The sequence below is a fragment of the Piliocolobus tephrosceles genome, chromosome 17 (assembly GCF_002776525.5).
Source record: "Piliocolobus tephrosceles isolate RC106 chromosome 17, ASM277652v3, whole genome shotgun sequence".
Classification (NCBI taxonomy): domain Eukaryota; kingdom Metazoa; phylum Chordata; class Mammalia; order Primates; family Cercopithecidae; genus Piliocolobus; species Piliocolobus tephrosceles.
In genome coordinates this window covers 26,097,506-26,122,619 of record NC_045450.1, presented here as the reverse complement: position 1 = coordinate 26,122,619, position 25,114 = coordinate 26,097,506, and the positions used below count along the sequence as shown (strand labels likewise).

The 25,114-nt window shown below is 45.6% G+C and overlaps 1 protein-coding gene across 9 annotated transcripts in view; it reads right to left on the bottom strand.

Annotated features, from left to right (window-relative positions):
• Window positions 1–25,114, bottom strand: part of KIAA0556 (KIAA0556 ortholog) — a 233,999-nt gene that overhangs the window by 91,163 nt on the left and 117,722 nt on the right. For all 9 annotated transcript variants that reach the window (XR_002726524.1, XM_023192932.1, XM_023192933.1 and 6 more), the window contains 2 exons: window positions 12,616–12,883; window positions 8,900–9,031 (listed from right to left, as the gene is read on the bottom strand). Coding sequence is in view for 8 of the 9 variants with exons in the window: in XM_023192932.1 (XP_023048700.1) it covers window positions 8,900–9,031; window positions 12,616–12,883 (400 nt within the window). In the remaining variant the exon portion in view is untranslated. The remainder of the gene's footprint in view (window positions 1–8,899; window positions 9,032–12,615; window positions 12,884–25,114) is intronic.

Here is a 25,114-nt window from a genome sequence, read left to right as displayed (position 1 = left end):
TCTATCTATCTATCTATCTATCTATCTATCTATCTATCTATCTATCTATCTGAGATGGGGTCTCACTCTGTCACCCAGGTTGGAGTGCCATGGAATGAGTATGGCTCACCGTAGCCTTGACTTCCCTGTGCTCAAGTCATCCTCCTGCCCCAGCCTCCTGTGTAGCTGGGACCACAGGCATGCACCACATCACCCAGCTAACTTTATTATTATTATTATTGTTTGTGGAGATGAGGTCTCACTTTGTTGCCCAGGCTGATCTTGAACTCCCAGGTTCAAGTGATCCTCTTGCCTCGGCCTCCCAAAGTGCTAGGCTTACAGGCATGAGGCGTGGCAGCCAGCCTTGCCTGGTGACTTTCTTTGGCTAACAGGACATTAGTAATCATGACGAAGCAGTCTTTAAAAAGCACCCAGGCATGGGCTTGTCCTCTCTTGCTGCCCTGACATCACCAGTGCTAGAGAATAAGAGTCTATGGGACCAAGATGGGCTGTCCTAGCCAAGGTCCTCAGGACAAACAAAACTGCCAGACATGTGAGTAAGGCTGTCCTAGACCATCTGGCCTAGCCACCTGCTAGCTCACTACAGAACAGCCCAGTCCACCCACAGACTCATGAGCAATCATAAAACGGTTGCTGTTTTAAGCCACTACATTTTGGGGTGGGTTGTCAGGCAGTAATAGTTAGCCGACAGACTTGGCTTGTCAAGGCCTGTATTCTTCTCATCTCTAAAGCTTCTTTTGGGACTTGTCTTGATGGCAGGTGCTGTCTGCAGCCCTAACTGTCTTCCTTCTGCCATTGTCTCTCCTTGAGCCCAGGAGTGCAGGTGATTTTCAAGGACAGCAATCAAGGCCCCCAGACTAAACGACTTCTACTCTTGGATGTTACAGTCCGTTGCTCTACACTGCCTCTGTAGAATCTGTGGCAAAATGTCCTATGTGGTTGACTTTTTTTTTTGAGATGGAGTCTCACTCTGTCATCCAGGCTGAAGTCCAGTGGCGTGATCTCAGCTCACTGCAACCTCCACTTTCCAGGTTCAAGTGATTCTCCAACCTCAGCCTCCTGAGTAGCCGGGACAACAGGCACATGCCACCGCACCCAGCTAATTTTCATACTTTTAGTACAGACGGGGTTCTGACATGTTGGCCAGGCTTGTCTCAAACTCCTGACCTCAAGTGATCCGCCTGCCTCGGCCTCCCAAAATGCTGGCATTACAGACATGATCTACCATGCCTGGCCAGCTATGTGGTTCATTTTTAAATGAAGTGGATAGCAGTGGCTTTTGTCTATCTGGCACCATGATCTTCACAGCACCTATGGTTTCCTCCAGGGAACCATTCTTTCCTCACCTTTCTCAGCCTTTTGGGTGGATATGACCCCACTCCTGGCCCTGGCTGGAGTGGATCTGTGCAGATCTGGCCCCACTTCTGGCCCAACCTGGACCATGCCAGACTACCTCTCACTGACCATGGAGGAGGGAGGCTGGTTCAGGAGAGAGCTGGTTCTTGAACTAGGAAAAGAACTGTCTCTTTCACCTGGGGATTGCAAAGCAGATAGGAAAGGAAGCCTGGAGCCACTGGGGCCATCTCTGGGCCACAAATGAAATGTCTGCCTGGTAGTAACTAGAGATGTGGGTCTCAAAGTGTGTTCTCTAAACCAGTAATGTCAGGATCACCCGGGAACTTGCTAGGAATTAAAACACTTACCTCTACCTCAGAGACACTGAAGCAGAAATTCTAGGATTGGGGCCCAATAATCTGATTTATTTTATTTTATTTATTTATTGAGATGGAGTCTTGCTTTGTTGCCCAGGCTGGAGCGCAGTGGCGCGATCTCGGGTGACTGCAACCTCTGCCTCCTGGGTTCAAGCAATTCTCCTATCTCAGCCTCCTGAGTAGCTAGGACCACAGGTGCCCGCCACTATGCCCGGCTAACTTCTGTATTTTTAGTAGAGATTGGGTTTCACCATATTGGTCAGGCTGGTCTTGAACTCCTGACCTTAGGTGATCCACCCTCCTCAGCCTCCCAAAGTGCTGGGATTACAGGTGAGAGTCACCATGTCCGGCCAATCTGATTATTTAAATTATTATTTTATTTAAGAACAAAATAGAGACAAGGTCTCACTACACTGCCCAGGCTGGTCTTGAACTCCTGGGCTCAAATGAATCTCCTGCCTCAGCCTCCCAAAGTGCTAGGATTACAGGTGTGAGCCACCATGCTTGGCCAATAATCTATGTTTTAATTGGCTTTGCAAAAGTAATTCTGATGCATGTCCAAGTTTGAGAACCTCTGGACTAGAGAAGTGTAAAGCTAAGTGATGGAACAGCTTCCCAAGAGACCATCTGAGCACCAGGATCCCACCATCCCTGAGGCCAAATCTACCCTTCTAGAAATTTTAGGTCTATGAGCAAGACATTCTCCTTTGTTGCTTAGGCCCATTAGGGTTTCTGCCACTTGCTGTTAATGAGCGCTGGCTAATATATTAGGAGTCCCTGGACTTTGGCAGAATGGTCTTGCTGTTGCGGGTTTTCCTGACAGGAACGTGAAGTACAGGGCTGTCGGGTTCCTCTAATTCACTCACACTGAGGGGTGTTGCTTTATTTCTGTGGTTGGCAGCTTGTCTGGGAAAAGTGGTTTAGATATATCACTTTCCTAGAGCACTCTGACAACTTGGACAGTAAACTTTCTGCATTAAAGACTAATGTTCTTTCATCCTCAAGAAGACAACAGGTTTCTGGAAGGAGATTATATTAGCTTTTTTGGAAGGCTTATGGATTGAGGCTGGAGTCACACAGGACATGAGGCCCTTTCATTAGAACTAGGGACAGTTGCAGTGATAGAAAGGAATGAAGTTCTCTTGCAGTTGCGTCACACACACATTCAATTGACACAAATTCAATTTTATGGGCTTAGTCTAAGAAAAAGGGGCAAGGGGAAAAATAACTCTTTATGGGGTACAAGCAAAAGGTTACACTTCTGGAATAGCAGACTATCTAATTTGGACGAACCTCTCTCTGGAACACAACTAGGAAACCTAGAAAATATTTTTAAATATTTAAAAAATCTATTTGAAGAAAAGAGATCTGTTTGAAGGCATGGAGAGTGAACAGGGCTGTGAAGAATTATAGGGATAATAGTAGACTGGAGAAAGAAACTCAGAGACGTAGACCCAACATCTTGGAGGCCTTTCCTCTCACGGTGCTACTGATTCTGATGAGAGCTGCCACAAGGCTGGGAAGTTGAGCAGAGCTTGCAACAGGCTCAGGCTACAGTCTGGGAGTGAGGGTGACCTGGAAGTAGCCAGGAGTGAAGGGCACAGAAAAGTTAACAATGTGGGCAAATCCAAATTATTACTGATTATATAAAATAGTAATAATGTCTAGTAATAAGAATCAGTAGTAATAATCACTAGAAATAATGTCTAGTGGTGTTAAAAAGCTAGAGAGAGTTAAAATGCATGACAATAGTATTTAAGTTGAGAATGGAGAAAGTGGAGTTAGAGTTTGTAAGATATTTCCACTAAATGAGAAGTGGTAAACTTGTTAATTTAAAGTAAACCCTAGTAAGTCAAGAATGCATGTTGTAATCTTTGGTAATGACTAGAATAATAATAACAAAAAAGAATGTATAACTAACAAGCTAATAGACAGGAAAAAAGAGAAATAATACAAAGCAATCAGTTCAAAGGAAGGCAAGAAAGGAGAGAAAGAGAAACATAAAATAGAAAGAACAAATAAAAAGCAAACAATAAGATAGTAGATGTAAACTCACATATATCAGCAATTATATTAAACATAAATGGACTAAATGCTCCCATTAAAATGCATAGATTGTTAGAGGATAAAACTAAAAACCAATTACATGCTGCTTATAAGACAAACCTTAATATAAAGATACAGAAAGTTTGAAAGTGAAAGGATAAAAAACAGTACACCATATAAATACTAACCAAAAGAAAGCTGGAAGTAGCTTTATGTCAGACAAAGTAGACTTTAAGGCAAAAAGCATTACTAGAGAGACAACACATAATGATAAAACGTTCAATTCCCTTAGAAGATATAAAAAGTCAAATTCTGTGTGTACCAAAAAAGACATCCCTCCCTGGCCCCAGATATAGAGTAAGGCATATAAGCAGCCCACCCTCCAGATGTTGTCTGAAGGAGAGTGACTTGGTTTGTGATTCTGCCGCACATTTAGGAAGTTTCAGGTTCCTTGTGCCTCTGTGGTGTGAACATCCCAGTGCCCTGAGCATGATGCCACTGTCTAAAAACACACACTTCCCCTACAACCCTGACGCTAAACAAGGCCAACTGCTTCTTCTGGGGCTCAGCCAAGAAGCTGTGATTTTTCCCACACTGGAGGAGAGTCTTGGGCTTACTGAGAGCTGATATATCTGTATGAGGTCATCTATATAAACCCCCACATGCTGCACTTACTCATCAATTTCAGGGATTTCTAAGGATAACTCTGGTCTCCTGCACTTTTTGCTGCCTTTACAGACTAATATCTAGGTGAGATGTGGCTCTACCACAATCCCATTTCAGTGTGAGAGTAGTGACAATGCCAGGCTTTTCAGCTTTCCTCTTAGCCACAGAACTCTTTCTTCAAATTTGACTTATGTTAGAGCCAAGTATATTGAAGAAGGAAAGGCTGAGCTCCAAACCTTTCAAAATAAGAATTCCACTACCTAAAATAGTATCCTCTTTAAGAGTAATGATGGAACAAACTGCCCTAGGAAATAAATACCAGGAACAGCTGGTAATCTGATCTTTATTAAATGGACCCAGTGACATGCGTTTTTTATATGAACGCATGCCTCTTTGCAACGGCGGCCAGGAAGCTCAGCATTACAACTGTGACTACTTTAGGCATTCATTTGTTCACCCCTCGTTTCATCTTATTTTTCTACTCTTGTTTTCTCTCCAATTTCATTTCCTCAATTTATGTATGTATGTATGTATGTATGTATGTATATGTATGTATTTAATTTATTTATTTTTTAGACAGAGTCTCGCTCTGTTGCCCAGGCTGGAGTACAGTGGTGCAATCTCAGTTCACTACAACCTCTGCCCCTCGGGTTCAAGCGATTCTCCTGCCTCAGCCTCCCGAGTAGCTGGGATTACAAGTGCGTGCCACCATGCCCAGGTTATTTTTTGTGTGTTTTTTGTACAGATGGGGTTTTGCCATGCTGCCCAGGCTGGTCTCGAACTCCTGGGGTCCAGAGATCCATCCACCTTTGCCTCCCAAAGTGTGGGGATTACAGGCGTGAGCCACTGCGCCCGACCTCCTGAAAGACTTTTCAAAGTCTTGCACTACCTACTGTATATAAAATTTGTTAGTCCATGTCAGAACTTTTTGGAGAAAGGCAGATCATAAATTAATTAAGCTCTGTTTCTCAAAGTGCTGGACATGAAAGCATATATTATGGGTTGAACTGTGTCCCCTAAAAAGATCATTGAGGCCCTAACCCTTAGTACCCGTGACTGTGACCTTATTTGGAAATAGGGTGTTTGCAGATGATCAAGTTAAGATGAAGCCATTGGGTTGGGCTTTTCTCTGTCTTTATAAAAACAGCAAATTTGGACACAGAGACAGAGACATACATGGAGAATACCATGTACAGATTGGAGTTATGTTGCCACAAGCCAAGGAACTGTCAGAAGTTAGGAGAGAGGCCTGGAATGGACCACTCCCCAGTGCCTTCAGAAAATGGCCCTTGCCAATACCTTGAATTTAGACTTGGAGCCTTGAGAACTGTGAGATGATACGTCTCCATTGCTTGAGCCACTCTGACTGTGGTACTTGGTTATGGCTGCCCTAGCAAACTAATGCACTATGCCAGATGATTTTAGTTGATACCTGATTCAATAAAATACTAATAGTAATATATTTATATTGATGAGCATGAGAAAAAAGTATAACAAGTGACTCAAACCTCCAATTTTCAGGCATGTTACTGCTTAGGACTAGGCTGATGTGAGTATTAATTAAGTGGTAACTAATGTGGGTAATTAAGCAAATAATAGTTCAGTTGACACACGAGGGGCTTATAGTGGAGTAGTTAAGAGCAGAGATTCTGCAGTCCAGGTTCTCAAATACTGGCTTCATCACTTACAGGCTGTGTGACCTTGGACAGATTCCTTAACCTCTCTGTGCCTCCATCTCCTCTGTACAATAATATTGATAATAGCAGTATCTATTGCATGGGGCTGTGTGGATAATTAAATGCAAGATTACATATGTGGTCCTACACACAGCCTGGGAGCTAGGTCAGTGCTTTGTAAGTATTGACTCTTAATTTTGTTACTTGAATATGGAAAAAAAAGCAATCTTGGCACATACACAAAAGAGGGAAGTCCCAGTTAGCTTAGTAGGATGCTGGGAAAGGTACACGACCACCACTGAGCCACCCCTGCCCTACTAGGGGTTCTAGGGGGGTTCGTGCAGTGGCATACTTTTTTACCAACTTGTTTTGGAGGAACTTCTGAAAACCCATTTAGATTGGTTCAGATAGTGAAGACAGCACCAGCAGGATAGACTGGAGACTTGTTAACCTGAACGGCAGTCGGTGAGGCCAATCCAGGAGATGCAGAAGGAACAACAGCACCTGGGACTGCCACCCCCACTCCCCACCTGCTGAGGGAGCCCCAAGAGCGGACTCAGGCCTTCATCTCGCCCCATGCCTCCTTCTCCTCTCTATCCCTTTCCCAGCTCCCATCTCACCAAAGCTGACAGAACCAAAATTTGTCAGACTTTTCTGACTTCTTACATGTTCTATTTGGCTCTTGATCTCTACAGATCATTTCTCCGTTATCTATTGAACGATGTGACACCTCTGTGACACTATCGGCTGCAGGAAACTTGACATGCCAACAGGGTTGCCTCCCATTCCTACCTTCCTCGGGCCCCAGGCAGGCCTCTTTCCAGGCTCTGGGTCCCACCAAAAGGTCTCCAGCAACCAGTTTGGGGCTAGCTCTGCCCCACTGGAGTCTGGCTCCTCCAACACCTTGAATTTAGACTTCCGGCCTCGAGAACTGTGAGATGATACATTTCCATTGTTTGAGCCACTGCTTGTGGGACTTTGAAGGCCCCACTGGGATGCAGGTTCCAGTTGGCCACAGTTCTTCCCGGTCACTACAGGCTGAAGCAGGATGCAGATCAGAGACCTAGGACAGGGGTCTTGGCACCGCATGGCTTGTGCACGCACAGATCCCAGCTCCGGGACCTGGGTTGCCTCAGTCTCCTTTGCTAGTGACACAGACTCAGATCCTACCCCAGTGTCTTAGTCTGTTTTCTGTTGTTTACAACAGAACAACTGAAACTAGGTAATACCAAAAGGAAAGGAATTTCTTTCTTATAGAAGCCGAGAAGTCCAAGGTCAAGGGTGCTGCCTCTGATGAGGGCCTACTTGCTGGTGGGGATTCTGCAGAGTCCCGAGGCAGTGCATGGTGAGGGGATGAGTGTGCTAGCTCAGGTCTCTCTTCCTCTTCCTATTAAGCCACCAGTCCCACTCCCATGATAACCCTTTAATCCATTAACCCATGAATGCATTAATCCACTGGACAAGCTTCATGAAGCCTCATGACCTCTTCACCTCTTGAAGGGCCCACCTCTCAATACTGCCACATTAGGGATTAAATTTCAACATGAGTCTTGGAGGGGGCAAATATTCAAACCATAGCACTCAGCCACATGACAAGCCATGGCCCCCCATCACTGCAGGCTCCCCAACACCCAGGTTCTTACCCTAGGTTGTTTAGGATAGAAAGTCACAACTAATCTCATACCTACAACTGGCTCCCTAGCAAGCCCAATGTCTGTCTGGATCCATCCCCTGGTAACATCAAGACTGAGCTCCCACCCTCTACATCTTGAACCACCTGGTCTCTTCCTTGGTCACCTCGTATCCTCCCCAGCTCCCTATAGGCCAGGCTCCACATGGCAGCCAGAGGAATCTTGTTGAAATGTAAACCAACATGGCAGCCCCTGCTATAAAGCCTCAGCTGCCACTTGCCTGCTGTGTGCCTCAGTTCCTCATCTGTGAAATGGGGACAATTGCAGAACCTACCTTAAAGGCTATTTATAAGGATTATATGAGATGATAGAAGTAAAAGCTTATAATAGTGGCTGGCTCATCCTAAGTAGTGAATAAATGTAACCTCTCCTGTCATTAGAACATAGACAAAGTTGGTCTTTTCACCATCAACTCTTTTGTACCTTCAGAATTGTGTACCATTTGCACATATTATTGCTCATCTGAAGTAAGCAAGTTCATTTAAGAATAAAAAATAAAAAATATAAGAAATTTTCAATGATAACCACATCTTGGTGGTGGAATCAGAAAGTCGCTCTCATGGTTACTTCTATGCGTTGACTTGACTGGGCCACAGGGAACCCAGATAACTGGTCAAAGATTATTCTGAGTGTTTCTGAAAGAGCATTTTTGGATGACATTAACATATTCATCAGGAGAGTAAGGCAGATTGCCCTCCACCGTGTGAGTGGGCCTTGGCCAATCAGGTGACGGCTTGAATCAAACAAAAAGACCAGCCCTCCCCAAAGTGAGGGCGACTTCTCCAGTCAACTGCGCTGGACTTCACCTCCGACATAGGCTCCTCCTGCATGGTGGCCCCTGAACTAGAGGACTCGCTCCTCCACAGCTGCATGAGCCAGTTCCTTATCCTAAGCTCGCTCTCTCGCTCCCCCTCCCGCTCCCCCTCCCGCTCCCCCTCCATATCCTTTCCATTCTGTTGCTCTGCAGACCCCTGACTAATACATTTGCTAAAGGGCAGCTCAGCCCTCTGCAAGGAGGGTAACAAAGTGCGGCCTCCCATCACGGCACCCCAGAGAGTGACCCAGCCCCAGCCCTGCTCCCCTGCTCAGGGGCCCCCAGAACTCTTACTGGAGCATATCCTCTCCTGGTCTGGGAACACAGCAGGGGCTTGGGAAGTTAGGTTTGGCTCAGGTTTGGTGGGAATGAAAACCTCAGCATTGTCCTTCCGCTTTGCAGACAAATTCCTTTCCCTTTTATGACCTGTAGGAAAACAAATGTTTCATGTAAGACACTGAGCGCAAGCAAGTTGGGCATTCTGTTCAGGCGTTTGTTCATTATTCATTCACTTACTCATTCAACAAATGTCTATGGAACTACTCTGTGTAGTTTGGGATTAGAGACGTGAATAATACAGGCGATGAAACAAGTTTGCTGAGAGCCACGGTGTGCCCAGCACCACATTTTGGTAAGTACATAAAAGATTTTAGGACATGCACAGGTTTTCAAATTTTAATGTTTCTTGGCTAGGCGGCCAGGCAGTAGCTCACACCTGTAATCCTGGTGCTTTGGGAAGCCGTGGTGGGGGAATTGCTTGAGCCCAGGAGTTAAAGACCAGCCTAGGTAACATAGTGAGACCCTGTCTCTAAAAAAAAAAAAAAAAAAAAATGAAAAAAATAGGCTGGGCACAGTGGCTCACGCCTGTAAATCCAGCACTTTAGGAGGCCAAGACAGGTGGACCACCTGAAGTCAGGAGTTTGAGACCAGCCTGGTCAACATGGTGAAACCCCATCTCTACTAAAAATACAAAAATTAGCTGGGCATGGTGGCAGGCACCTGTAATCCCAGCTACTTGGGAGGCTGAGGCATGAGAACTGCTTGAATCCAGAAGGTGGAGGTTGCAGTGAGCTGAGATTGTGCCACTGGACTCCAGCCTGGGGGACAGAGCAAGACTCCGTCCCCACCCCCTACAAAAAAAAAAGTCAGGTGTGTTGGCACGTGCTTGTAGTCCCCACTACTCTGGAGGCTGTGGCAGGAGGATCACTCCCAGGAATTTGAGGCTACAGTGAGTTATGATCGTGCCACTGCACTTCAGCCTGGGTGACAGGGCAAGACCTTATCTGAGAAAAAACCAACAAAACAAAACATGCACAATGTCAAGAAATTCAAATTCTCTCTTTTCACTTTATGCCCCAGTATCACTCGAACTGTACCTGGCATCAACTGTTCTGTGGCCTGGCCCTTCACACCCAGGAATGTGTGTCAGGTCCCCTGCTTTTCCAGGGTGGAGACTCAGTCACCTCTTCAGAGCTCCGTCCCCTCCCTCCCCGTCTCCCCTGCAGCCATGCCATCTGCAGGCCCAGTGAGTCCCACATGGGACCATTATTAACACTGCCCTGACCACTTGCTGCTCCCGCAGGTGCGCCTAACACCTTTATTCCTTTGGCAAATGTTCCCTGAGGGGCTGCAATGTGCCAGGCGTGTGCTGCATGCTGGGGAAGCGGAGGGTAAAAGCCGGCCTGTGCCTACAGGCTGGTGGATGGGGAGGTGTGGTGGGTGGAGAGAAAGACAACTGGGGCCGGTGAACCCAGTGCCATGATGACGCTACGGGAGCACAGGGGAGAGCTGGCCTAAGTGGATGTGGTGGGAGTGTGAAGAAGGCTTTGTGCAAGAAGCAACTTCTGAGTACAGTCTAGAGGGAAAAGCAGAGAGCCAGGTTTCAGGGTTCTGAGTGGAGAGGAAAGGGACTGCGGTCATCCGGGCAGAGGGAACAGCCCAAGCAGGGTCTGGGGTGAGAACAAACATGGTGACAGCATGTCTGATGGACAAATGTCTTCTCTGGAGATGTCCATTATTGGGTGTGGATTTTCCAGAGCTGAACTGTGTCCCCTTCAAACTCTCTCTTTTTTTTTTTTTTTTTTTTTTTTGAGAGGGTCTCACTCTGTCACTCAGGCTAGTGGCACAATCATGGCTCATTGCAGCCTCAACCTCTTAGATTTAAGTGATCCTCCTGCCTCAGCCTCTCAAGTGGCTAGGACTAAAGGTATGCACTACTATGTCTGGGTAATTTTTTTAAAAATTTTTTTGTAGAGATGGGGTCTTGCCATGTTTCCCAGGCTGATCTGGAACTCAACTAATCCTCCTGCCTTGGCTGCCAAAACTGTTGGGATTGCAGACATGAGTCACTGTGCCCGGCCCCCTCCAAACTCATACATTGAAATCCTAGCTGCCAGTACCCCTGACTGTATTTGGGCACAAGGTCTTTAAAGAGGTAATTAAGTAAAAACAAGGTCAAATGGGCGGGCTCTAATCCAATATAACTTCTCCCAAGAAGAGGAGATTAGGACACAGATACACACAGAGGGAAGATCACGGGAAGACACAGGGAGAAGATGGCCGTCTACAAGCCACAAAGAAAGGCCTCAGGAGAAACTGACTCTTGATCTCAGGCTTCCAGTCTCCAGAACTATGAGATAGTAAATTCCTGCTGTTTAAGCCACCAGTCTGTGGTACTTAGTCATGGCAACCCTCACAAACTGACATAGTGTCTGATTCCAAACATTCCCTCATTTCTCTTTCCTTAGGTTTACCATGGTTCAGAAAAGATTGTCTTCTCTTGGCACACCCAGCTTTGAGAGTGCACACGAATAGGAGACAGAGGTGCAGGCAGAGGCCAGACCAGCCCGAGCCAAAGCTTAGGAACAGAGGATGGAGACAGTTGCAAGCAGGCCTCTCTTCACCTCCCAAGTCCTCCTCTCTCCTCCCTGCCCCTCACCAATCATTTTGCTCATTCTACTTTCCAAGATCTTTCTTGACAAACCTCCTCCATTGGACGCTGCTGTTTCTGCATGTCAGCATCCTCCCTCCTTCAGGTTCACCTTGAGTTTCTTTTGGAAATGAGGGCTTTACTGTACTATCGTGTGACTGGGTGGTGATAACCACACCCCTTAGTCCTATTGGTTAGACCTGGCCAATCAGAGCCACAGTGATCCAATCAGAGACAGCATGTGACCCTGTGTGTGCCAGCATCCTCCCTCCTTCAGGTTCACCTTGAGTTTCTTTTGGAGATAAGAGCTTTACTGCACTATCATGTGGCTGAGTGGTGATAACCACACCCCTTAGTCCTATTGGCTGGACCTGACCAATCAGAGCCACGGTGATCCAAGCTGAGACAGCATGTGACCCTATGTGGGTTGGAGAACCAGGTCTGGGACTTTTGCTGGGGCCTTTGGGGAAAGAAAAATTCACTTTCTGAGAGGTTGCAAAGTCAGTGTCTTATTTAAAGGCAATTCTGCCTTTGTATGTTGGATAGTCTACTAAGAATGGAAGCAAGACATAGGAAAGCAGAGAATGAGGAGGAGAGCAAGAGGGAGATGGAGATGGGAGAAGAGAGAGGGAAGAGGCCAGAAGGGAAAAGGGAGTGGGAAGAGAGGAGATGGGAGAGAGATGGAGACGCAGAGGGAAAGGAAGAGGAAGAGGGAGAGGGGAGAAAATGAGTCTTGCTACATCTCAGAACCTTTCAGTTACTCAAGTCAATAAATAGTCCCTCAGCTTAAGCTACTGTGTATTAGCCAACTGGTATGTAGATGCTGCAAAACATCTTACAATGTACAGAACAGACACCTCCAACTATCTGCCAGGAATTTACCATCTGGAATTTCAGGGCCCTGAGGAAGCCTTTGGGAAGCTCTGCATCTTGCAATCAACAGAGACCTGACTGATATACCTCCCTGGCCTGTGGGACACTCTAACCAAAGTGGAATTCAAAGGACCACTGGAAGTTTAAGTCCTGCTATTAGATGCAGAGACACCAATGGCAAAGAAATGATACACAAGACAGAGCTCACTTTTGGAAGCTGGGTTAAATTCCAGCACCACGAGGGTGTCTGGGCCAGGGGCAGAGCGTCCTTCTGTCTCCTGTTCCCCAGGAACATCCTTCTGTGTTGAAACCCCACTGGAAGGAGGGCGGTCATCTCTGGGATGGCCCACCAGCGCCAGGTCCTCTGGCTCAGGCTCGGAGAGTATGTCTTCCTCGATAGAGTCATACTCATCGCTGGAACAATCCTTTTGTTTCCTTTGTAGATTTACACTAAGTTCCAGGCTTTTTCTCAGCTCCTGCAAAAAGCCCAGAAGAGAGATGAGAGATAAATATGGTACCTTGAGAAAAACTTATTTGAAAATAGATCATTTGAACCAAAGAATTATTCTCCCCAAACTAACATTTAACAATATTATCTCAACCCTTGTGTCGTCACTGCTTTGAAGGTGAGAAAACAAAGGGCAGGAGAAAATGAGCAACTCCCTGGACAGAGCAGTGTTGTTAATATTAACTGTGGTGTTTGTATCCTGGAGATGCTGGGGGAAGGTGGGTTGGGGGGGAGTGCACATGTGAAGGAGAGGGAGAGAGAAACAGACAATATGGCTTGTTAAAATCTGGGGCTTGTTCAAACAGATTGTGGAGTCCCACCCACTGATTCAGCGGGTCTGGGATGGGGCCTGAGCATATGCATTTCTAATAAGGTGATCCTGATACTGCTGGTCCAGGGACCACGCTTTGACTATGAACTCCCAAAGGCCTCCAAATGACCCTCAAATCCCAGATATGGTAAAATGTCTGGCCGGTAGTTGTTGGGGGCTGTCCTGCATATTGTAGGGTGTTGAGCAGCATCTAAATGTCATACTATTTAGCACTTAACTACAACTGCTTGACAATTTTTTTCATGTTTCTTTTGTCTACATGAAATTGTAGATTCCTTACGGCTAAGCATTAAGATCTATACTTAGAGTGACCAGGACATGAATCACCCAAACCAAGATATTTCAGAGAGAAAGCGAGCACTACTATATTTACACTGGGATAAAAAAAGTATAAACGGAGCTGGGACAGTGGCTCATGTTTGTAATCCCATCACTTTGGGAGGCCGAGGCAAAAGGACTGCTTGAGACCAGGAGTTCAAGACCAGCCTAGGCAACATAGTGATACCCTGTTTGGGCAAACCAGTATGTTTAATCAGCCTAGCTATACTACCCCTTGTAGCCTGTATAGTATCTATCCAATGTAGTTCTAAAAAAATGAGAAGCAATCAATAAAGGTTTGATAATTGACCAATAAACATAACAGTTATCGCAGTAGGCTGAATAAGGGCTCCCCAAAGATGTTCATGTCCTAATCCCTGGAACCTGTGAACTTCTGAGGGCTCGGGAGGAAGTCAGGAACACCGTATAGAACACTTTTACCATCTTAGAGAAATCATCCTACACAGACCCATGATAGAAATATAGATGTTACAGACACCACTGGTGAGGACTCAGGAAATGAACATGTAGCTGAAAACTGGAGCCCAGGGAATCCTGTTATGTAGCAGTAGAATCTTAGCTGAATTGTGTCCTACAGTGTTGTGGAAAGCAGAACATGTAAGAGATGAACTTGAATATTTAACTCAGGAGATTTCCAAGCAAAGTGCTGAAGATTCAGTCTGTTTTTCTCCTGCTGCTTAAAGTAAAATGTGAGAGGAAAGAGACAGACTGAGGGAAGAACTGTTAAGGAAAAGGGAACCAGGACTTGGCGATTTGGATGATTTTTAGCCTATCCAGATTGCAGAAGATTCTAAAATTAGAAGATTCACTGTCAGAAAAGTATGCTATAGAGATAAAGCTAAAGGTGTGGCTGGACAACCTTTTTACTTGTACCTCAGAAGGATGCAAAGTGCAAAGTATTCAGTCGTATGGAGGGCTCTTTTAGGAGATTAGACATGTGGCTCATGGATCCCCTTAGACATCTCAGCGGAAGCCAGGACAGAGGGGGGATTTTCCAGGAAAATTTGCAGAGGAGTCCCTTGTCTAAAGGAGCAAATCCTAGAGACATACATGGGAGTCCCACATGACTTTTGAGAATGTCATACCAGGAGAAACACTGCCAGCTTGGACTGAATGGGAGAAAGAAAGAACAGAACGAAAGAAGGTTGTCAGACTCCCCAAAATTCTACAGGCAGGAAATTGGCTGATGAAATGGCTCATCTACAAACACAGGCTGCTCTTCCTGAAAAAGGAAGAATGACTCCAAGGATGGAGCTGTGGGCCAAGAGAACAGAGCCCCAAACCACAGAGAATTATTTCCAGGCCTGAAAGCTAATGGAGTTTGCCCATTGGGCTTTAAAATTGCCTGGGCTTGGTAATTCCTCTTTTTTCCCTTTTATTTGCCCTCCTTTTAAATGGGAATTTTGATATGATTTGACTGTGTCCCCACCCAAATCTCACCTTGAAATGTAATAATCCCCATGTGTCAAGGGCGGGGCCAGGTGGAGATAACTGAATCATGGGGGCAATTTCCCCATACTGTTCTCGTGGTAGAGAATAGTCTCATGAGATCTGATGATTTTATAAAGGGGAGTTCCCCTGCACAAGCTCTCTTGCCTGCCACCATGTAAGCTGTGACTTTGCTCCTTCTTTGCCTTCTGCCATGACTGTGAGGCCCCCCCAGTCATGTGGAACTGTGAGTCCATTAAACCTCTTTCCCTTATAAATTACCCATTCTCAGGTATGTCTTTATTAGCAGTGTGAGAACAGACTCATACAGGAATGTTGTTAATTGTTATCCTATGCCTGATCCACCATTGTATTTGGGAACAGATAACTTGCTTTCTAGTTTCACTCATCTATAGATGAGAAAAATTTGCCCCAAGATAGGTCATACCCAGGGTCTTACCCATAACCAATTTAGATGATGAGATTTTGGAGTTTTGAGCTGATGAGAATTAGATGATATTCTGGACTTGAGTTGATACGGTAATGGATTCAGAGTTTTGGAAAACTTGGGATGGGATGGATGGATTTTGCATGTGGGATGGAGATGAATCTTTGGGGGCCAGAGGGTAGTCTGTGGTACGCTGGATAAATGGTCCCCAAAGATGTCCATATCCTAGCCCCTGGGAGCTGTGGAGATGCTGCCTTACAGGGCAAAGGGACTTTGAAGATGTGATCAGGTGAAGAATCTCCAGATGGGGACAGGAGCCTGGATTATCCAGGTGAATCCAATGTAAGCACAGGGGTCCTCTGAGAGAGAAGCAGGAAGATCAAAGTCAAATAGAGAATATGTAAGAATGGAAGCAGAGGTCAGGGAGGAGCAAGCTATAGTGCTGGATTTGAAACAGGAGGAGGTGACCACAAGCCAAGGAATGTAGGTGGCCTCTACAGTCTGAAAAAGGCAAGGGAGTGAGCTTTCCTCTCAAGCCTCCAGAAGGAATGCAGTCCTGCCAATGCCTTGATTTTAGACCAGTGAAACTGATTTTGGATTTCTGACCTCCAGAACTAAGCCACCAAGTTTACAGCAAGTTGTTACAGCAGCAAATAGGAAATAAATACAGCTGTCTCTTTTTAGAGTTCTCCCCTTCCATCCCTTGATATCAAGTATTGGTGATACAATTTTAATAAAATTAATTAATTATCTCTGTTCCCCACTGCAGTGGTGTGATCACAACTCACTGCAGCCTCAACCTCCTGGGCTCGAGTGAGCCTCCCACCTCAGCCTCCTGTGTAGCTAGGACTACAGGTATGAGCCACCACACCCAGATACCAGTGATATTTACTGGGCAACTAAAACACTGCCTGGCACATAGTAGGTGCTCGACCAATATCTGCTGAATGACTTAATAGATTCCATTGATGACTGGGTGGTGGCTGTGTGCAGACGCAAAGTGCCCTCACGTACCTTGGAGGTGACATCAGTGACAGGATCCTTAGCAAGTTACTTACCTCCTTTGACTTGCATCTTGACATCCATAAAAATAGATTAACAAATCCCTACTTTGCAGAATTGCTTTAAAGCAGAGGTCTGAACTGGGAATAATTTTGTTCCCCCACCCAACTCCAGGGCACATCGGTAGTGACTTGAGATATTTTTTATCAGAACTCGGGGAGAGTCGTCCTATTGGCATCTATTACATGGACACCAGGGATGCTGCTAAACATAACAGAATGTCCAGGACAGCCCCATAACAAAAAATGATCCGGCCAAAATGTCAAGGTTGAGAAACGATTAAAGCAAGTGCGGGTTCACTGCTGGTGTTTAAAAAAATAACACCAGGTCCCCTAATTGAGTGTATTGAGATGGTTCATGCAACCTTCATGCAAACCAGACTGAGGTCATGGCTTATGTCTTCAAAGTCTGACAGTGGTGGGCAGTTGGAGGGGCAACAGATTCACTGCTCCTCCCGAGGGCAACGCGAGTTCCTAGGTGACCTGCTGTTTAACAGCAATTTCGGCAGCTGTAAAACTAGTAATCCTTTACAGTAGAATAATGCTCTGTACTCTATAAAACATTTTCAACCCTTTCTCTCCTTTGATCCTCAGAAAAACCCTGTAAGACAGATAGGTAGAGTAAAACCCTGGGATAACATGAATTCAGTTAAAACAAGATAGCCTATTGGCTCTTATGCTTGGCCCAACTCCCATTCTCAAGTGAGGTCAACTTAGGTTCTGTTCTGCTGGGGTGGCGGCAAGGCTGGGTGAGAAAACAATGGGCACATCCCTCTCTCTGCAGCCCCTACTCTTGCCCAGTCACTGCGGATTACAGTCCTAGCTGGGAGACTGCTGTCACTGTCCCGGAAATCTCAGTCCCAGGGCCCCAGATCGTCCCCACTGATGTCTAAGGCCAAGTGCAGCCACCAAAGATGGCCAGTTTCAGGAAGGATTTGGATGGGGCATTAGGATCCTTGCACCCATGGTCAGCTGAGCAGACTTCCTCTGGCCTCTTCATGACCTTCACTATGTTGCAACCCCACATTTTGAGTGATTGAATTGTGGGAATACCCCCAAATTTGAGGAACTGTGACCAGCCTTTATGCTGGTCCAACTTCTCACAGTGATTAAGTGGCATAGCTGTGACCTCTGCACTCCGCCACGCCTCCTTGCTCCTTCTAGATTATCCACGCATGACAGACTCTCTTGCATCTGTCATGGCCCAGCCAGTGGGGAAGACAATATGGCAACCACCGTTCATTAAGGCTTCATGCATGCACATGTGCTTAGGTGCTCTGTTAAGAGCGGAGGTAGCAGTGGAGAGCAAGATGGCAAACCTCTGGCCTTATAGGAGCATACAGTGTGGGGCAGGAGGAGACAGCCAGGCAACGTATAAATATAAACAGAGGCATTTCAGAGGCGGCCAGGACCATGAAGGAAGCCCTTGTCTGGATGATGCGACAGGGCGACTGGCCTGAGGGGGCCCTGATGAATGGTGGTCAGGGAAGGCTGAGTGCTGAAGAACCACCCGGTAGTGTCTGGGACACAAGGCTGTCTGGGGGTAGGAAGAGCAGAGGCAAAGGCCAGGAGGCAGGAACGGCTGGAGGGCATATGCTCCCTAGAGGGAGGCAGCGGTCACCGGGGACAGGGCTTTGTGGGCCTCAGGGAAGTGTGCATTTTGTTCTATGCACTATGAGAAGCTGCTGAAGGGTTCTAAGCAGAGATACAATGTTATCTGATTTCTGTTTTTATTTTTTAGTAATTTATTTTTTTGAGACGGATTTTCGCTCTTGTTGCCCCGGCTGGAGTGCAGTGACAGGATCTCGGCTCACTGCAACCTCCGCCTCCCAGGTTCAAGCAATTATCCTGCCTCAGCTTCCCAAGTAGCTGGGATTACAGGTGTCTGCCACCATGCCTGGCGGATTTTTGTATTTTTAGTAGAGACATAGTTTCACCATGTTGGCCAGGCTGGTCTCGAACTTCTGACCTGAAGTGATCCAACCACCTCAGCCCCCCAGAGTGTTGGGATTATAGGCGTGAGCCATTGCGCCTGGCCTGACTTCTGCTTTTAAAAGATCTCTATGGCTCTTGGATACCAACTGGATTTTAGGAGGTGGGACAAGGGTGGAAACAGGGCTACCAGCTTTGCTGCAGTTGCAGGTGAAAGAGGAAGGTGGCAGTAGAGGTGGGGACAGGGAGGAGGCCTCGAGATCTATTTTGGAGGCAGAGATGACAGAAATGACTGACTAGAAATGAATCACATGCATACCCTCTGACCTAGCCCTTCCAGGAATGTATCCTTTAGTCCTAAGTACACAAAGATCGTTGAGGCATCCTTTATATTACGGAATGGTCCACATGGTTATCAATGAGAGATGGATTAAATAAATAATACAGCAGGTGTTCACTGAGCCCCAGGCAGCTCTTACAAAGAATGAGGTAGCTCTACTTTTGCACTTCTTTGGGCAGATATCAAGATACACATTTAAGTAAAAAGAAGCACGTTGAAAAATGTACATATAACATGAACTCAATTTTTAAAATCATTGTTAATTCCTATACATGTAGGTATGCATATATGCGTAGAAAAAGTCTGGAAAAATAGGCACCTAACTTTTTTTTTTTTTTGAGATGGAGTCTTGCTCTGTTGCCCAGGCTGGAGTACAGTGGCACGATCTCGGCTCACTACAACCTCTGCCTCCTGGGTTCAAGCGATTCTCCTGTCTCAGCCTCCCAAGCAGCTGGGCTTACAGGCACACACTACCCTGCCTGGGTAATTTTTTGTATTTTTAGTAGAGATGGAGTTTCACCATGTTGGCCAGGCTGGTCTTGAACTCTTGACCTCAAGACTCTTGACCTCAGGTGACCCACCTGCCCTGGCCTCCCAAAGTGCTTGGATTACAGGTATGAGCCACCATGACCAGCCAGCACCCAACTATTAACAATGATCTCTCTGAGAGCCTTTCCAGGACTTTCCTTTTCTTCTTTGTTCTTAAAAGAAGTATTTAGTATTAGCATGCATCCAATTTTGTAGTTTAAAAAAATGATATATTTACTTTTATGTTTAAATCTTGTCCCTCCTTCTTACAAATAAACAAATTCCCTAGAAGAGTGGCAGGGAATGGTGGAGTGGAGGACCCTGGATAGCCAGCTGCCTGGAAAAATCATCTCTATCCCTGGAACACGTTTGGTTCCCAAAAGCCAATGACAAACAGCAGCACTCGATGCTGGAAGACAACGGGGCAGCATCTGTCTAACTCGAGAATAAAGTATCCAGCCAAGAGGTCCAGACTGGAAAGTAACAGACCATCCATCTCAAACAGCCAGAAACCCAGGGAATACAGATGGCATTCATGAGCTCTTCTCGGAAAATATCACCCAGGTGACAAAATCCAGACCAATGAAAGAGGAAATCAAAATAAAGATAGAGGCATGGAGAAGCTGTGATCAAAGGTCTAATGGTAAGCACTGTAGCCACTTAAAGTTTGAATAAATACTAGGCGTTTATGCACATTAGGGAGATGGACCAGAATGCAATGCTATAAACCTAAGCCCTTAGCTTAGCTAACAAAAATCGGAGAGGGCAGGCAATGCGGGTGGCCTCATTTTCCACACCAGAAAGTCAACCCAAATGCATCTCAAATGGAAACCAGAGTTTTTAAAAAATGGCACCTCTAACCTCTTATTTCATAATGTATTAAACTGATGGCTATTTTAAGAAATAATGTTTCCTGTGATAAAGAAATTTGAATTTCAATAATTCCTCCTGTTTCAATTTGGTTTCTTTTTCTTCTTTTAAATTAATGGAAATTTAAATGCCATGATTATATTTGTGAAATATATACAGGCCAGGTGCAGTGGCTCATGCCTGTAATCTTGGCACTTTGGGAAGCAGAGGCGGGAGGATTGCTTGAGCCCAGGAATTTGAGACCAGCCTGGGCAATAAAGTGAGACCCCCAACTCTATTTTTAAAAAATTAAAAAATAAAACAAAAAAAATCCCTCTCCACAAAGAAAATATATATAAAAGAGCAGCCTAGATTCGGTGTGGCTGGCAGCTTCTTCGCAAAGGAAACAAATGCATTTGCTCACACTGGATGAACCTAGGCCCTTATAATGCTCACGTGATCTAAACCATCTGTCCCAGGGGCAGAGGGGAGACAAACTGAGGAGCAACATTCCCTGGAGGAAGCCGTTCAAAACCTTTCCATCTGGAAAGATGAGGACCTTGGGCTGGTCGCTTTGAAAGCCAATCTGCCCATACTTCAAAGAGATACCATGCTGTGGGATCTACCAGGTGCTTTGAAGCCATCATCCAGAAATTTCTCTGAAAAAAACATACTTTAGAGTTTTGCTTCAAAACCTTGTTATATTTGATTTCAGTGTTCAGTGTTTAAAATGTTAAGTTCAAGCTCTTTCAACAGAAAGCCCTCTGCATGGAGGCCAGGCTGCCAACACCGCAGGTGGAGATTGGATGACAGGGACTGCACGCAAATGGGTCTCCTCACTGGGGATCCAGGGAGGAGGTGGAGGGACAGATGCTGATACAAAGACTTAAAGGTAGTTTCTAGAAGAACCACTGACTGAAATGCAGCAGGGGTTTGATGGTCAGTGAATTAATGCCTTCTATGCCTGAGCTTCCTCTTTCTGCTGAACTAGGAAAGAGTGACATCAGGTGACCATCAAACATGAAGTTTTTGCAATAATAGTATCAGTACTGTGATATCAAAAACAACAGCTACTAATTGCTAAGCTTCTGTTACATTATCAGGCACGAAGCTGACTTATCTATACACCTTATCTCATTTCTTTTCCTTTTCCTTTTTTTTGAGGCAGGATCTTGCTTTGTCACCCAGGCTGGGGTGCAGTAATACCACCTTGGCTCACTGCAACCTCCAACTCCTGGGTTCAAGCGATGCTCCCACCTCAGTCTCCAGAACAGCTGGGATTACAGGTGCATATCACCACAACTGGCTAATTTTTAATTTTTTTGTGGAGATGAGGTCTTACTCTGTTGCCCAAGCTGGTCTCAAACTCTTGGGCTCAAGCAATCCTCCCGCCTCAGACTCCCAAAGTGCTGGGATTGTAGGCATGAACTACCACACCCAGCCACCTTATTTCATTTCAACCTCCTAACATGCCACTGCAGTAGTTCTCCTCATCTTACAGGCTTGGAGGACTTAAGTACAAGTCCAAGGTCACATGGCCAGTAATGGCAGAGCCAGGGTATGGAGGAATGAGCATCTGCCTCTGTATTAGTCCGTTTTCATGCTGCTGATAAAGAGATACCCACAACTGGGAAGAAAAAGAGGTTTACTCGACTTACAGGTCCACATGGCTGGGGAGGCCTCACAATCATGGCAGAAGACAAGGAGGAGCAAGTCACGTCTTACACAGATGGCAGTAGGCAAAGAGAGAGAGCTTGGACAGGGAAACTCCTGTTTTAAAAACCATCAGATCTACTGAGACTCATTCACTATCACAAGAACAGCGCAGAAAAGACTTGCCCCATAATTCAATCACCTCCCACCTGGATCCTCCCACGACATGTGGGAATTATGGGAGCTACAATTCAAGATGAGATTTGGGTGGGGACACAGCCAAACCATATCAGACTCCAAAGTCCAGACTCTTAACCACATGACTATGTTTATTCCCTGACTGGTACCAACTTGGAAGCAACTGGTCTGTAGAGAGGGATGAAAGTCAGGTGCACAGTGATTGTCCACTGACTTGCACAAAATTGATGAAACCTGCCAGTAAGAGCTTTAGACACAAAGCTGCCTTGAGGCCACTAAACGTGTTCATGTATGTGTTAAGTGTGAGTGGATGAAGCACTAAACTCCTAACTCTACTTACAAAGGCAAATGAGCTGGGTCTTAATTCTGGGCCTGACTCAGTTTACCCTGTATCCCCAGGTGAGTTGCTGAGCTTCAAGCCCTCACCTTTGCTATGGGAAAATGTGCCCTGATTAGCTCACACAAAAAAAGGCTGCTGAGGGGACAAAATGAAATTAACAGCTAGGAATCAGTGTTTTGTGATTGCTTTAATAGGGTTCTAGTTTTTGCAGAAAATTTAAAATTTTGATGATGGCATCTTTTATTATTTCTCAGATGCTACTGAATCTGCCTATTAGAAGCTTGGATGCTTAGACCATGAAGCCACAGTGGAAACTTTAAGACAGTCCTCAAGACCTAGCAGCAGTCTCGGGGGTAGAGGTCACTGACATGCAGGCAGAAAGGCCAGACCTCCCCAACCAACCCCCTGCCCCCGGAACCCCAATAATGTCTCTCATTTGGTTGGCAGTTTTGTAAAACCAGGATTTGAATGTCTTGAGTCTGGCATGCACTGTTAGTTGCAGTAATTCCCACTAACTTCTTTCGCACTATATGAGGCATTTTACACATTCATATTATTAATCTGCCTGGACCATGAAGGCTTTTTACCCAGCACTGAAGAGTTCGTTGATTAATTTGTTCTTTTTTTCTCATTCATCCATTTATTCAACACATTTTTTTTTTTTTTTTTTGAGACAGGGTCTCACCCAAGCTGGAGTGCAGCGGCATGATCATGGCTCACTGCAATCTCGACCTCCTGGGTTCAGGAGATTCTCCCACTTTTGAGTGGCTAAGACTACAGGTGTACACCATCATGCTCAGCTAATTTCTGTATTTTTTGTAGAGATGGGGTCTTGCCATGTTGCCCAGGCTGGTCTCGAACTGGGCTCAAGCGATCCTCCTGCCTTGGCCTCCAATAGTACTGAGATTATAGGTATAAACCACCACACATGGCAATAAATATTTTTTGTTGAGTATACGTGTCCCCCATAAGCAGGTGTGACTAGCAGGTGCTAGGGATAGAGTGAATGACAAGACAGACTTATGGAATCTACAATCTGGCAACATCTCTTATGTAATCCATAACAGATTACCAGAGTAATGAGTGCCAAAAATCCAAATTTAGGGCTTGCCAGTCCACATCCGTAATAAAGTGGCTTGTGCCCTAACTTTAGGGTCAACTCTGAGTTTTTTGTTTCTGTTTTTGTTTTTGTTTTAAGAGACAGGCTCTTGCTTTGTTTCCCAGGTTGGAATGCAGTGGTACAATCATAGCTCACTAACTCCTGGGCTCAAGTTATCCTACCACCTCAGCTTCCTGAATAGCTGGGACTACAGGTATGTGCCACTGCACTTGGCTAATTTTGTATGATTTTTGTAGAGATGGGGTCTCACTATGTTGCCTAAATTGGTCTTGAGCTCCAGGCCTCAAGTGATCCTCCCACCTCGGCTTCCCAAAGTACTGGGATTACAGGCGTGAACCACTGTGCCTGGCCTAACTCTGCATATTTTAAAAATCACATTCCCGACCAACCGGGCATGGTGGCTCACACCTGTAATCCCAATACTTTGGCAGGCTGAGGTCACTTGAGGTCAGGAGTTTGAGACCAGCCTGGCCAACATGGTGAAACCCCATCTCTACTAAAAATACAAAAATTAGCCAGGTATGGTGGTGGACGCCTGTAATCCCAGTTACTCAGGAGGCCAAGGCAGGAGAATCACTTGAACCTGGGAGGCAGAGGTTGCAATGAATCAAGACTGCACCACTGTACTTCAGCCTGGGTGACAGAGTGAGAGTCTATAAAAAAAACCAAAAAACAAAAAAACAAAAACAAAACAAAACAAAAAACCTCATTCCCCTACATCAATTTTGATAGAACTAAGGCTAGGAAAATTTGAATTATACATGTGTTTTAAATACCTGGGCAATATTTTTAGTTTTCTGACACCTTCTTACTGCCCCTGTTCAACCTTTGATTTTCTTTTCATGAATTTTCATTTAAGCTAAGTGTATTCATAAAGTACCCTGGAGTTCAGCCTCTAAAGTGCATCACTGGAGAAAAACCAAAACAATCTTTGTCCTGGGGAAGAGAGTGACAGAAGAGAAAATGAACTCAGGAAGTAGAAGGGCCTGGGAGACTGCCCAGTGCTTTCCTGCTTTGGGGGCCCCTGGCCAAACCCTCAGCATCAACCTGGCTGAGCAATCAATAAGGAGATTGGACAGGGATAGCAGGATAGAAACCAAATATCAAAGAATGCCACTGGCTGACTAGAAAATTTCAGGAATTCCTGAAAGATAGAGGGGAGAGATCACATCCATAAAGAACTAAAGGAAGAGGAAACTGCAGATTAAAACATACATGGTGGGTTGGGCACAGTGGCTCATACCTGTAATCCCAGCACTTTGCCAGGCTGAGGCAGGTGGATCACCTGAGGCCAGGAGTTCAAGACCAGCTTGGCCAACATGGTGAAACCCCATCTCTACTAAAAATACAAAAATTACCTGGGCGTGGTGGCACACACCTGTAGTCCCAGTTACTTGGGAGGCTGAGACAGAAGAATCGCTTGAACCTGGGAGGCGGAGGTTGCAGTGAGCTGAGATCGTACCACTGCACTCCAGCCTGGGCAACAGAGTGTCCTGTCTCAAAAAAAATAAAAATAAAAACACAGACATGGTATATTAGTCTGTTCTCACGCTGCTATGAAGAAATACCTGAGAGTGGGTAATTTACAAAGAAAAGAGGTTTAGTTGACTCAAAGTTCCCCATGGCTGGGGA